The following is a 14,009-nucleotide window of genomic DNA, read 5'->3' as shown; positions in this document are numbered from 1 at the left end:
GAGATCTGCTCCATTGCCATCATGTGCCATAGGCGAGTGAACCATTGAGCCATGGAGGGTTCAGATTTCTGTTTCCAAGATAAAGCTATTAACTGCCTTGCTGTGTGCATCATGTAACTGATGAGGATCCATTCAGCATTGGTCATAGCTTTCAGGTTCAGGGGCTGTAACCCAAGGAATACTGTGTGGTATGTTGCTGGAAGTGGGTATCCCACTGTGGCTTTTATTTGGCCAGGACTTCTTCCAAAAGGTCGTGATTAGTGTAAAGAACTTCCATATGTGGTGGAAGTACCCACGGTCTAGGCCGCAGTGCCAGCAGAGGTCAGTGAAACCAGGGTAGATAGTAGACAGGCGGAAGGGCGTATAGTACCAGTGATACATGAGTTAATATGCAGTTTCCCTAAGGGAGACAGCGCAATAGATTTAGGGTATGTCTTGCCAAAGCTTCTCCCATTGTTTGAGCATTATGTCTCCTGCAGGTGTGTCCAAAGAAGTTAGTATTGAAGTGTGTAGGGGGTGTGGAATGTTGGAGGGCACGATATGTGTTCAAGTTAAGCACTCATGAGCCATCGTAGCCCTGAACCAGTGCCTCAAAGGGAATGTGCGGACAGACAGCTTCAGGATATACAGAGGGGTGTAGTGCCCAATGTGGCAACTGTAGGTATTGCAGTCGGGCCGTTTTAGGTAAGTGGTATTCCATCTTGCACTGGTCGAATGTCTTTGTTATTCCCCTGGAAAAAATCGCACCACGTTCTACAGTCTTTCTTCATTCAGTTGTTAAAGGCATGTGGAGACATTGCTGGTGCAAGGGTGGGGTTGCAGGCTATTGGACTATTCGGTGAGGGGAAGGTAGTTAAATGCTTTGTCAGTGCCAACCTATCCCTTATATCTAGGACCGTCTTGGTTGGCATGCTGAAGTAAGCACTATGTGATCTAGCGTGGCAGGGGAGCCAGGTCAGACCCCACAGGGGACGGCATGCCACTGCCCTGTCCATATGGAACCAATGGCTTTCACTCTCCCTTGCAACCCACACCGAAATGTACCTCAAGCGTGCAGCCCAGTAATATCCCAAGAAATTGGGGCACCCCAGGCCACCTCTGTCTCGGGGCAGCATTAGAAGAGTGGTAAAGAGTTGAGGTCTCTTTTCATTCCAAATGAAGGCTTGGAGATCCTGTTGCAGCTGCACAATGTCGCCCTGCGGGATCGTCTGAGGCAGGGACTGAAACAGGTAAAGAACTCCCAGGAGGATATTTGTTTTGAATTCAATTATCTGTCCCAGCCATGAAATATGAAGAGGTCTCCATCTCAGTTTGTCTTCTAGGAGCGCATGCCGGAGTGCTGGCCAATTCACAGTCATCCAGGTTTCTAATGTAAGCATGAGCCCAAGTATTTGATGGCTTCGGGGGCCCATTAAAAGGGTGCCAGATCCTGTAGGTTAGGGACATCCGATGTTGATATTGAAATATTAAGGACGCTTGATTTGGAATCATTCAGTTTAAAACTTGAGACAGCAGCAAAAGCATCAAGACAAGAGATCACTGACGGGATGGAGGTAGAGGGGTTTGTCAAAGTAAGGAGCAGGTCATCTGAGAACAGGTTGATTTTGTGGGTCTGGCCTTCGAAGGGTATGCCCTCAATCTGCTTGGTACAGTGAGCAGTGATGGCCAGCAGCTCCACCGGCTGGGCAAATAAGAGGTGACGGGGGCAGCCGTGAGACATCCTTTAACCCGGACAGAGGCCACAGAGGTCACATAGAGGGGGCCACTATTTTAAATATCATATTGGGGCCTATCTCTATTTTGGTTAAGACAGAGCGGAGAAAGAACCAATCCACCCGGTCAAACACCTTTTTCGCATCTAACAAGAGAAGGCATACCGGAATGCTGTAACAGTGGGCCTTTTCAATCAGGTGAGCTACCCTGCCTATATTATCTTCTCCCTGTCTATTATGAATAAATCCTACTTGGTCTGGTTCTATGAGGCCCAGAAGATAGTGATCAAGCCTGGACACCAATAACTTGGTGTAGATCTTAGTGTCAGTATTCAGGAGAACGATGGAGCGATAGCAGGAAACAGAAGGTTGGGTTTTGCCCGGTTAAGGGGTGAGGGAGATTCTGTTGTTGCCATGACGGAGTGAGACCCTTTGGTACACCATGTAGGGTTCGCCTTGTCCTGCTGCTCTAAGGTTTTAATCTCATATGTCAGATTAGTATCTACTATCCGTGCCTCTTGACTTCGTGCAATATCATTCGAGGACATCACCCCACAAATGGTGGACTTAAAGCCATCCCACAGAGTGTGCAGGGGCACACCCCGTTCTATGTTGTGCGCAAAGAAGTCAGTGATTCCTTTATGAATTTCCGTCACTTCAGCTGGGTCACAAAAAAGCTGAGGGAGTAGTCGCCATTGTGGTATGTCGCCCGATGCTGCTCTGATGGGGAGCCATGCAGCCTTGAAATGAGCATGATCTGAGATGGAGATGTGATATCTCAGTTGTATCAAGGTTATGGAGAAGTGTGTGAGAATGCAAAGATATAGTCAATTCAGGAGTATGTGACGTGGGAATAAAAGTAATAATCTTGGGAGTCGAGATGTGTATAGTGCCAAGTGTCCGTGAGACCTAAGTCTAGTATTTTCTGCTTCAGCTGCACCGACATAGCCAAAGTGCCCTGATATGTGGAAGTGTGCCTATTGAAAGCAGGGTCCCACACCAACTTCCTGTCTGTGATTTCCACCTCAATCCCCGCCAGTTGGTCCCTTAGTGAGCGGCGGAGGTATGCATCTTGTGCTTTATTGGGGCATAAAGATTAAGCAGGGTGAGACAGTGCTTGCCACTCTGCAGGTGGAGAGCCAGATAGCGTCCCCCTCTGTCTCTAATCACCCTGGAAATGTGCAGGCCAAATCATGGTTTGCATACTATTCCCACCCCTAGTATTTTGGAGTTAGTGCAAGCCCAATGTTGTATGGGGACTGCGGGTGAGACATCCTGTGCATATCTACCCCGCGGAGGTGGGTTACTTGAAGAAACATGATATCAGGGTTATGGCACATAATGTATCCACAAACGTGTTTTTGTTTATTTGGAGAGTTAAGGCCCCGGACATTAAGGGAAAGCAGTTTTAGTCAACCAAGTAGACTTATTGGAGTGTGTGTAGTAAGATCAAGTACATATTGAGGTGTCTGGCTTTTGGTGAAAGAGTAGATTGCCCACCCTAGTTCACAAATACCAGGTCTGTTATAACTGCCTGTTTGTGGCTTCCATGGCCAAAGGCATTCAGGGCAGACCTGGAAGGAAAAAGGATTAGCACACAACTAGGAACAATTGCGGGCCAGCGGGACCAAACGTGTTTGTGTCATCTTCAGAGGTCTGTATTGAAGCACCTGCATCTCAGCAGAGGATTCTCCCTCCCAGAGGACGCAACACAGGGGTCAGGTCGGCAGGTGTGATCATTGCTGCATCTTCAAACAAGTCCAGGGGAGCCTCAGCAGGCCCAACGTCATGGTGCCATTTCCAAGTCAGGCATCATCTTCTTGGGTCATAGTGTTTTTGCTGAAATGAGCAGAGAGTCGTTGTGATGTCAATCATTGCAAGTGGAGCCAGTGGTGGACGTTGCAGGTGATATGTGTTTATGCATACTATGAGGGTGTTGAATAATGTTCCGGTGTAGGAAAGCACCCTCTTTCTTGGCATGGTTACCCCCATTTTCTGCCTGTTGTCAGTATGTTTTACTGTGTCTACTGGGTTCCTGCTAACCAGGACCCGAATAGTTTTGTTCTCTACTGGTCCCCCCCATGTAAGTCCCTAGTATATGGTGCATAGGTAGCCAGGGCATTAGGTTTACAGGGGATCCCTATGGGCTGCAGCAGTTATTCTGCCACCCATAGGGAGCCCAGTCAAAGGGTCTGCAGGCCTGCTATTGCAGTCTGCGTGAAACAGGTGCATGCACCAGGTCACTATAAGTCACCCCTATGGTAGGCCCTCTCAGCCAAGAGGGCAGGGTACAGGTACCTGTGTGTGAGGGCGCCCTTGCACTAGCAGATGTGCCCCCACAAACTCCAGGTCCATTTTCCTGGACTTTGTGAGTGCGGGCGCCATTTTACGCGTGTACTGGACATAGGTTATTACCTATGTCCAGCTACATAATGGTAACTCCGAACCTGGGCATGTTTGGTATGAAACATGTCGGAATCATACCCCAATACTGTTGCAAGTATTGGAAGTATGATTCCAGCACTCTGGGGGCTCCTTAGAGGACCCCCAGCAATGCTATCACCAGTCTTACAGGGTTTTCCAGGCAGCCCAGTTGCTGCCACTCCTCAGACAGGTTTCTGCCCTCCTGCTGCTTGATCTGATCAAGCTCAGGAAGGCAGAACAAAGGATTTCCTTTGGGAGAGGGAGGTAACACCCTCTCCCTTTTGGAAATAGGTGTGACTGCTTTGGGAGGGATAACCTCCCCAAGCCACTGGTTTGCTGTGAAGGGCACTTTTGGTGCCCTCCATGCATAAGCTAGTCCACACCGGTTCAGGGACCCCCAGTCCCTGCTTTGGCGCGAAACTGGACAATGGAAAGGGGAGTGACAACTCCCTTGTCCATCACCACCCCAGGGGTGGTGCCCAGAGCTCGTCCAGAGGGTCCCAGGGTTCTTCCATCTTGTTTCTAGTATTTTGTGGTGGCAGGGAACTCTGGGATCATCTGAGTGGCCAAGCTTACCTGGTTAGGTGACCAACCCCTTTTTCAGAGCTATTTAGGGTCTCTCTCTTGGGTGGGTCATCGGATTCGGCTTGCAAGATTCCAGCAGGATTCCTTTTCAACCTCCACATTGACTTCTGGCCACTGGAACCACGACAAGACCCTCCAGGAACCGACAGACGATACTACAACGAAGAAGACTCTTCTGCAACTTTGTTTTCACGTCTCCTGCCAGCTTTGCAACATTGCCCCGGCTGTGCATTCTCCGAAGACTGCAAGTCTTCAGCCTGCCCAAGAAGAAGACGGAATCTCCCTTGGAGTGAAGGAGTCACGCCCCTGCAACCGCAGGCACCTACAAGCGACGAACGGCTGCGTGGATCCCCTCTCCTGCTGAGCTGCGTGGATCCTGTATCACAGGTGGTGGTCCAGAGTAGTCCTCTTGGTCCTCTCTGCCAGCTCTCCTACTTTGGTGAAGGTAAGCCCTTGCCTTCCCGCGCAGGACAGTACCCGCCTGCATTACGTTTCTTGCAGCGGCCAAGGCTTGTTTCCATCTCCTCCAAGGGATCTTCAGGCGACGTGTAGCTCCAGCCCCCAGCACTCCATCTTGCGAAGCACAGCCTCCTGCGTGGTTCTCCTGCGACATGGGATCTGCTGTGTGGGCTTCTTCTGCAACTCCTGTGTCCCCGTCCTGTGGGACTCCTGGGGGTGCTGCCTCTGCTCCTGTGGATTCTCTGCGACGCTGAGGGTCCCCTGTGACTCCCCCTCCTGGGTTGGGGCCTCCTGGTCCTTGACCTCTCTCCCAGTAACCGTGAGTTTGCCTTTGCCAAGGCTTGTTGGTGTAATTCCTGTACCAACACCCATCTGCACTCTTCCTTCCAGTGTGGGACTCCATCGGCATCCATCAGGAACTCTTCTCTGGCTCCAGAGCTGCAGTGCTGACCTGTTCTTCATCGCCGTCGACCAACTCCTACATCCACAGCTGGGTGGGTAGTAGCTCCTAATCCTCCTGGACTCCACTGTGACTCTTGGACTTGGTCCCCTCTCTCCACTGTTCCAGGAATCCTCCTGGACTCCACTGTGACTCTTGGACTTGGTCTCCTCTCTCCACAGGTCTTCTTTCTTCAGGAATCCACTGCTGGCTTTCTTGCAGTCTTGTCTGGGTGTCTTCTTTTGCTTCTTTTTCTCCTTTTTGGTGGTTTGGGGAAAATACTGTGTTTTACTCCTGCATTCCTGGTCGCTGGAGTGTACTGTGTTACGTACCTTTGTGATTTTCTAGTACTCTCAGCTCCCCTCCACACATTTTACTTACATAGGTGGGGGTACCTTGTTCGCATTTCATTTTTTTAGTATATGGTTTGTGCTCCCCCCAGGGTCACTATTGGTTATTGCTGTTAGCACTGTTTTCTAACCTTTTCTATGCCTGTTTCTGATTACTAGTGCATATATTTAGTGTATTCCTCCTAAGCATGGGTTACCTGTCTAGTATTTTGTGGTGGTTTGTTCTAAAAATAAAGTACCTTTATTTTTGTACAATTGAGTGTTTTCTTTCATGTGTGTAAGCGCTGTGTGACTACTATGGTATTGCATGAGCTTAGCATGTCTCCTAGATATGCCTTGGCTGCTCATCCACATCTACCTCTAGAAAGCCTGGCTTCTAGACACTGCCTACACTTCACTAAGAGGGAATACCTGGACCTGGTATAAGGTGTAAGTACCTTAGGTACCCACCACACACCATGCCACCCTCCTACACCCGCTTTGATTCCTAAATGATGATGAAGCCAAAGTTTTATCAGAGTGGATGTGTCTAATTGTGGCCCAAGTGGGCTTTAGAGCTGTCCTGGGGGCCTCTAGGTGGAGACGAAGTCTCAGGCTTTTCAGATGCGGGGAAGTCTAGCAGTCATTTTGCTTCGGTCAGAGAGAGTAGTGAACGTCTTCTGCCCTCCCAGTCAAATAACAGGGCGAATGGATGTCACCAATGGTATTTAATGTAAATTCTACACAGCTTATCCTTTATTGGTTTGAATTCCCTTCTTCATTTCAGAGTGGTTGCGTTGAGATCTTGGTATATCTGGATCTTCTGTGCCTGGAAGGCTATGTCGGCCTTCATTCGCTCTGCCAGGAGGATAGCTTCCTTCTCTGTGAAGAAATGGACATGAGTCAAGATGTCTGGAGCTGCGTTCAGGCTGCCAGGGGCTGCTGAAATTCGGTGTGCCCTGTCCAGGGCTGGGGGCCTTTGATCAACAGTGCCCCTGATGGACTGTAAAAGCGTAGCAGTAAAATTCATAATATAATTACCTTCCACTCTCCTGGGGACCCCCCCGAATACAAAAGTTATTTCGGCTTCTCCGGTGTTCAGAGTGAGTCTGCTTGGTTTGGAGTTCGATATGTTGTTCTTCCTGAGCTGTCATCCGTTTCCATAGCATTTCTTAGTACTCGGACGTCGTGTCGACCGTACGCTCCAGATCATCCACCCGCACACTGATTTCCGTCACCTCTTTCTGGAAGTCCCAGATGCAGGTCTTAAGATCCATTTTGAGGGAGTTGAGTTCAGTACGCATTTCTTGGAGGAATTGGTTCATGTAGTCCTGTGTTATAGGATGGAGGGGCTTGCATCCTCTGGCTGTTGTTGGGGCTGTGCTTTCTGGTCCATTGTCTTACCAGGTGATTTGGCCACAGGGAGGGTTACAGTGGCCTCCTTTGAGGATTTGTTACGTGGCATAGCCGAAGTGGGGGTCAGAAGGCAGTCCTTGGCCCTCGTGCAGAAGTCTAAATTCACTCAGATTTTATTATTGTGGGCTAGCTCTCAACTAGCGGCCTAATGGAGTCCCTCAACAAGGTCTGTAGTATGCGGGCATGGTGTCAGGAGGTCTCCAATTTTGCGCAGTCGGCAGTATCATCTATTGATGTGACTAGGCAGAGAGTGGGGACCCAGCAGTCTGCACTGGTAGAGGCAAGTATTTCTAAAAGTCGCCAACAGGCATGGGGCAACCTGTTGCATGCAGAGCCTTGTTGATGACAGGCAAGGGGCAATGTCATTCAGAGCATCCAATAGTGCCAAGAGAGTCAGCGGGGTCTAGGAGTACCAGTCTTCATAGTCTTCTCTTCCAGGCACCAAATAGCCAGCCGTTCCGCTTTTAGCGTAAGCCTGTGGTCCAGTCGCCAGTTGCTCGCAACGTCCCCAGGGAGTCTCTCCAACCACAGGCCCCTACTTCAATCGTGTGTGTGTGTGTGTGTGTGTGTGTGTGTGTGTGTGTGTGTGTGTGTGTGTGTGTGTGTGTGTGTGTGTGTGTGTGTGTGTGTGTGTGTGTGTGTGTGTGTGTGTGTGTGTGTGATAGGTGAAAAGAAGAGGTGGGGTGAGGGGGGAGAAGGGGAGAAGAAAGCTGCCCCCCCCCCCCCCCCAGGGCTACGCGTAGGTTCAAGAGGCCCCTGAGGGGGGATTACATGTGGGCCTGCCAAAACACCTCAGTCCTGCTGTGCCCCCAACCGAAGCTCATGAAAGAATGGGTGCAGGGGTGCCTTTCCCCAGCAGCGCATGTATAGCAACAGTGTCAATGAAGGCCCCAGGAGTGCCCCATCACCTCTGCAATGGGCCCCACTCAGCAGTACTGCCACTCTCCATCCTTCCGGTTCAGTCTTCGGTTCACTCTATCGGTTCATGATAGGCCTATGCAAAATCTCTTCGAGGTTGGGGTCTGCCAGTGAGTGGCAGCAGGCTGTGGGAGTAGAGGCGTTCTCCCCCTTCCCCCCCCCCCCCCCCCCCCCCCAATTGTCAGTGTCTGGAAGCAGTCGCAGCACCTGCGGGCAATCCAGGCTCATGTTGCATAGAGTCCACAGTGTGAGGGGAGAGCGCTTAGGATTGTGGCTCCGGATGGCCCAGCAGCCAGTGTTATAGTGGGGCCTTAGTTGGGAAGCAGTTTAAATGGCAGCAGCAGTCTTAATATTGGCCCTGGGAGTGCCCGCTCACCTCTGATGGGTCTCTCTCAGTAGCAACCCTGCGCTCCGTCCTTGTGGCCGGCGTACTCCTCCAGATCGCAGTAGGCCCAGGCAAGATCTCCTCAGGCCATGGGCCATGCAGCAGTTTGCAGCAGTCGTGGGGGCAGAGGCTTTTCCCCCGGTGCCAGCATCTGGAAGCAGGCGCAGCCCCTGTGAAAGAGAGGCCACAGTGGGAGGGGGAGCCCACAAAATGGCAGCTCTGGGAGGCATTGGCCGCGGCAGTGATACACCACGGTTCATCCGGAAGTGGCTCATATGCTGCTGGATAAGTCACCGGGCTGCTGTAGGTCCCATCCCAGCACTGATGCATTGGTTGGCGCCGAAATATAGGCCAGAGGACATATCTAACCCCATGCTTGTGCTGCCCACGTCCCTCACCACCCCACCTCCCTTCTCCACCTGAAAATTGGGATTATAGCAACCCCTTTAAATCATACATACACTAGTTTTGTGGCTAGGTAATTTCAGATGAGGTTTGTTAACTATTGTTACCTATTAGTGTGACATCATGCAGCAAGTTGTTCTTTCTGTGGGAACTTTTTCAGACAGGGTCTAGTACTGTACATAGAATAGGCAAAACAATGCCCAAGTTGGGAATAATGGTACTCCTCATGGACCTTTTGCTCTGTGGTTAAGGGCTTGTCGGACCAAAACCTCTGAGAGTTTAAATTTGTGTGGATAATATCCACAATGTACAGTGAGCTGTATTAAAACCTATATATCTTTAACTCCCCTTCAGGAACATATTGAGGAGATTACAAACCTGCAGCGCAACCAGCTGAGAGAATCTGGGAATGGCGATAGTCAGACACTCCGGAAGCAGCTGCGGGAGAAAGATAATGAGCTCAGAGCCATCCAGAGGAACATGGCTAGGTGGAAGGATGAAACGGCCTGCAAGCTGGCACGGAAATTTGAGGAGGAGCTTAATGATGAGCTGGAGAAGTAAGACCATTCCCTAAACACCCTGCAGGGATCTTTTGGAAGAAGGGAGACACATTTAATTCTCTCCACACACTCCTTTTCTGCAAAAGTTGTTTCTTCCAGGGTATGATTAATCTACTACCAACCTCTTTACCAGGGACATATCCTTTATCCTAGGAGATTGTTTATTAAATCCTGGATCATAATTACTGGAATCCTTGTGTGGCTGGGCCTCGTGCTGTGACGGGAACGGATCAAACCAAGGACAATAGGAGCCTATACATGGAGACTCCTATTGGTCATGGTTGTATCCATTCCTGTTGCTGGCACTAGGCCCAGCCACACAAGTGGGGCAGAGTCTTTTTCAGTGCAGATGGTGGGTCTGGTAGGTGTTTCCATGTGGCAGCCTACCCAAGCCCAAAAAGTGCAGCTGTTCACTATTGCAAGAGCGACAATATTAGTTAGCCAAGCTCTCCTGGTCCATATGTGAAATCAACACCCAAAAGTCATATGTCCTCTTGCTTGCATTTGGGATGAGATGCTTTAGTCTGCAGGGGAGTAGAAAACTGCTGCCTCCTTCAGTTTGGGTGGGGGCAAAACCATGCCCATAGTGGCGGGCAGTCCCCACCCCTTTAAAAAAAAAATATATATATTCCCTGGTGTCTAGTGTGCTTTCATCCCTCCCCCCAACACCCCCCCCCCCCCCCCAAAAAAAGGGGACAGATCAGTGGTAATTACTACATCTGCCCCCGGGGGAGGGGCAGAAAAATTGTCCATTTTTGGAGGGGTAGAGGCATTGCCATGCCCATTCTGGGCATCCCCAACACCTAGACATCTCTAAATAAAAAAGAAAAAAGAGAAAAAATATACCCTGGTGCCTAGGGGGGTGTCTGCCACCCTGGGGGCATATATGAGTCTATTGCCCCCATCTGCCTGGGGGGGGGGCAGAAAGACCTTAGTTCCCATTTATTTTAGCTTGGGGGCATGGCCAAGCCCATTGTGGGAAGCCCTCACCCCTCTTTTATTTAAAAAAAAAAAAAAAATCCCTGGTGTCTAGTAGCGTTTCTATCCCTTCTAGGGGGGCAGATCAGGGGTAATAACACCCATCTGCTCTCCAGGGGGGCAGAAAGACTGTGCTCATTTATCATAGGAGGGTTGGGGCACTGGCATGCCCAGTTTGTGTAACCCCTACATATTCATAAAACAGCAGTCCCTGGTTCATAGTGGGCTTTCTACCCCTGTAGGGGGCAGATCAGGGGCTTTAGCCCCATCTGCACCCAGGTTTGTATGTGTGTGTGTGTAAAAGACTGATTTTCCCAAAACATGTGGGGGGAGCAAAAGCCTTTTAGTGGTAAATTCCTGCTTGGAAATTGAACTCCTGCGGTGATCCCCAAGCAGGATTCCATTAGGGAAGGGTACCATTGGAAAGGAGAGAGTCTCCCAATGATACCTCTCTTGTTTGCATCAGTGCTTGGTGAGGGGGCTGAGTTAGCCCCGCAAGCACTGATGCAAAGAAAGTAAAATGAGCCAATCGGATCATTTCACTTTTGTTTTCAGTTAAAAGACATCAGCGCACCATGCGTGTTGATTGTCATTTCCCTGAAAATGAAAAAACTGTCTTGGGAGCTGGGGAAGCTCTTCTCCAGCTCCAAGGCTATTTTTTTTGCCTCTTGCAATCCCTCTGGTGCTCACACCAGAGGGGTTTCCTGTTTCCTGTGTCATGTGCGGGGACAGCTGGGAGCTTTTGGATGCCAACAAGCACCGTGACGTTGAACAGCTCCCAGGCGTCTAACACATGGAACCAGTTAAAATAAATTCCCAGGATTGATAAAGCTGCTACCTCAGCATTACCGAATTAGGTCCTTACTTATGTATTGCCTAGACTAATCATTTGACTAATCATTTGAATTATTCAGTTTTTTAAGGTGGCAGAGTTGAGTCTCTCTTACATTTTGGGCTGATCATGCTGTCACCCTGAAGAAACAGTGGGCAGTGGGCAGAAGGCCTTTTGGTCTGTGAGTTGGGGAGTAGATCACTGAATAGAAATAGAAAAGAGGCATTGAGACTTTGATATGTTTAACATGTATCATTAGCTTGTATTATGCATGGAATCCACTGCTAATAGGCAGACCATCAACTGGTGATTTATTGTTTCAGAGTCTAATTTAGTGCAGGAACACTTTCTAAAATTGTAAGCCTTAATTATCCATAAAAACAATAGTTGTTTGTTGAGCACTACAGATTATGGCCATGAGAGATACAGGAGAAGCAAATAATATTAAAAGGCTTAGGTTGATGAAAGCTAGTGCAAAGTTGATAAAGAACCCGAAGTACTTATCTGGCAAGATGAGGGATTGGGCTGTTGAATGCGGGCATGGCCATTAAACCAGGTAATGTATTCATAAACAAGAAACATGTTCATTTAAGAAAACATGTGTTTACGTTATATCCAAAGGTTTTAAAATACCATAGAATAACCCAGTTGTGTTTTCTGTTCTTGCTGTTGGTGATGGCTGGTGCAGTGAAATGGTTGTTTGTCTTTCTACAGATGCAAAGCTGAATTAATTAAGGAGAGGTAACTCCGGATGCATGCATGCTCCGTACCTGTGCAGTACCTGGGGTTCAGTACCCTAACTAGGTTACTTACCACAATTAGAATCAACTAAACTGTAAAAATCAGTCTACTGAAAAAAACACAGACTACTAAGGTGTATAAGCATCAGTGAACTATGTAGAGAATATTTTACGGACAAAGTCCTTGTAGAAGAATTAAGGAATGTAACAAAAGTAGGGCTTTCTGGTTCTCATAGAAATGGACCAGTCAGGACCTTGCTTAGTCATTATAATTTTTTTAGCAGGACAAATATGTTTGAAATATTAGTTTTAAACTATTTTCTCACACCTTGTCCTATTTCCAGTAGTAAATGTACTCACATGCTGTGGCTTCTTGGTAATCAGTCTGAGTGGCACAGACAGTGCTTATGACTTCATTGTTCCAGTTGTTCACAGCTCTATACTTTTCAACATACTGACATTTGATCATATTTCTCAAATATCAGTTTGTGTTTGCAAATCAGAATATAGACTTACAGTATGATTTTCTTAACAGCTGGAAATCTTAGAGTGCTAAAAATGCACTGTACCTATTGGCTGCAGGTGACCAAGCTATTCCACTATGCACAGCCCAAAAAGTCAGTACATTTCTCTGCACTCCACTCTGAGGATCCCTGGACACTAGTCACTACTCCAATTTCCTTTTCTGATTGACTTTATAGTCAATGTAAGCAGCTACTTAATTTGAAGTGTCCTTGTCTGCCATACAGACACACTGTGGTGCGGTTATATTTTTCCGATGTAAGAAATCGAGACTGAGAGAAATTTAACCCAACTTCAGAGATTGCTGCCAACTACACATATGCAATCACCTTACATGAAGCTGAAAAAGAAATCTCATTACTACTGCTACTCCTATACATTGTTCCAATGCACAACCTTGAGGAATCCAATGTTGCTGTCAAGAAAGGTATTGACGCACTTGATGCAGAGAAACTCTAAATCAAGAATGATGCTGTTGTACTCATTGCCTGTGTTGTGATAGAGGCCTATGATGTTGAAGAGAGCGATGTCAAGGATATCTTTTATTGAGGAGCTCATGCATGCCATTAAAAACTTCGAGGTGAAGGAACTCAGTATGATCACTGTCAATGTTGAAGCACGCACTATATTTGACATTTAGTCAAAGATCCTTTATACCTTTTTAATTCCTTCCAGCCACTTAACCAGGCCCACCTAAAAAAAACTTGCAGCTAAAGTACAGGATGCCAATTACCCACAAGATGACTCCTCTACCTCAGAGTCCAGCTAAAAGTAGAATGGAGACCAGTCTCAAGAAAGACTGCCTCGGGTTCCACATCATGAAGCAGCAGCCATTCACCAAGTACCTCCTCTAGCATCTCCAACAAGACAATGCCTTTCTCACATTTTCACGCTCCTCTAAGAGATGAATCTGAGAAAAGAAGGAGGCACAGATTAAGGGGGTGGAGGACAGGGAGATTGTGGATCCTGCTGACCAAGAATATCTTCTAGATCCCAAATTAGAATATTGCCTGTTGATGACATACTTACGTTTAATGAGATTTTGGTGAAGGGAAGTTATGAGGTTCAATAGCCTTTTTCAGATAACTCAGTAAAGGTATTCCATCGGTTTATGAAACCCTCCAGCTGATAACACCTTTGAAACCACTGATGCTGCTTGCTCTACAGCTACTCAAACTGGTCATGGGGATATTTACATTTACTTCTATCTCAAGGCAGCAGTGTCACACCTGACTTAAAAAATAATACCCCTCTAATCCAGATCTACCTTTCCTTCAAGGAATTCTTCCACCCAATTATTTCAAA

General features: G+C 48.0%; 1 protein-coding gene across 1 annotated transcript in view; it reads left to right on the top strand.

Annotated features, from left to right (window-relative positions):
- The window catches only part of LOC138266081 (trichohyalin-like), a 475,778-nt gene that overhangs the window by 393,845 nt on the left and 67,924 nt on the right, over window positions 1-14,009 (top strand). Inside the window, exon 25 of the mRNA XM_069214443.1 lies at window positions 9,427-9,629. Within this exon, the coding sequence (XP_069070544.1) occupies window positions 9,427-9,629 (203 nt within the window). The remainder of the gene's footprint in view (window positions 1-9,426; window positions 9,630-14,009) is intronic.

The sequence above is a fragment of the Pleurodeles waltl genome, chromosome 11 (genome assembly GCF_031143425.1).
Source record: "Pleurodeles waltl isolate 20211129_DDA chromosome 11, aPleWal1.hap1.20221129, whole genome shotgun sequence".
NCBI lineage: Eukaryota > Metazoa > Chordata > Amphibia > Caudata > Salamandridae > Pleurodeles > Pleurodeles waltl.
This window is presented reverse-complemented; position numbering and strand designations above follow the sequence as displayed.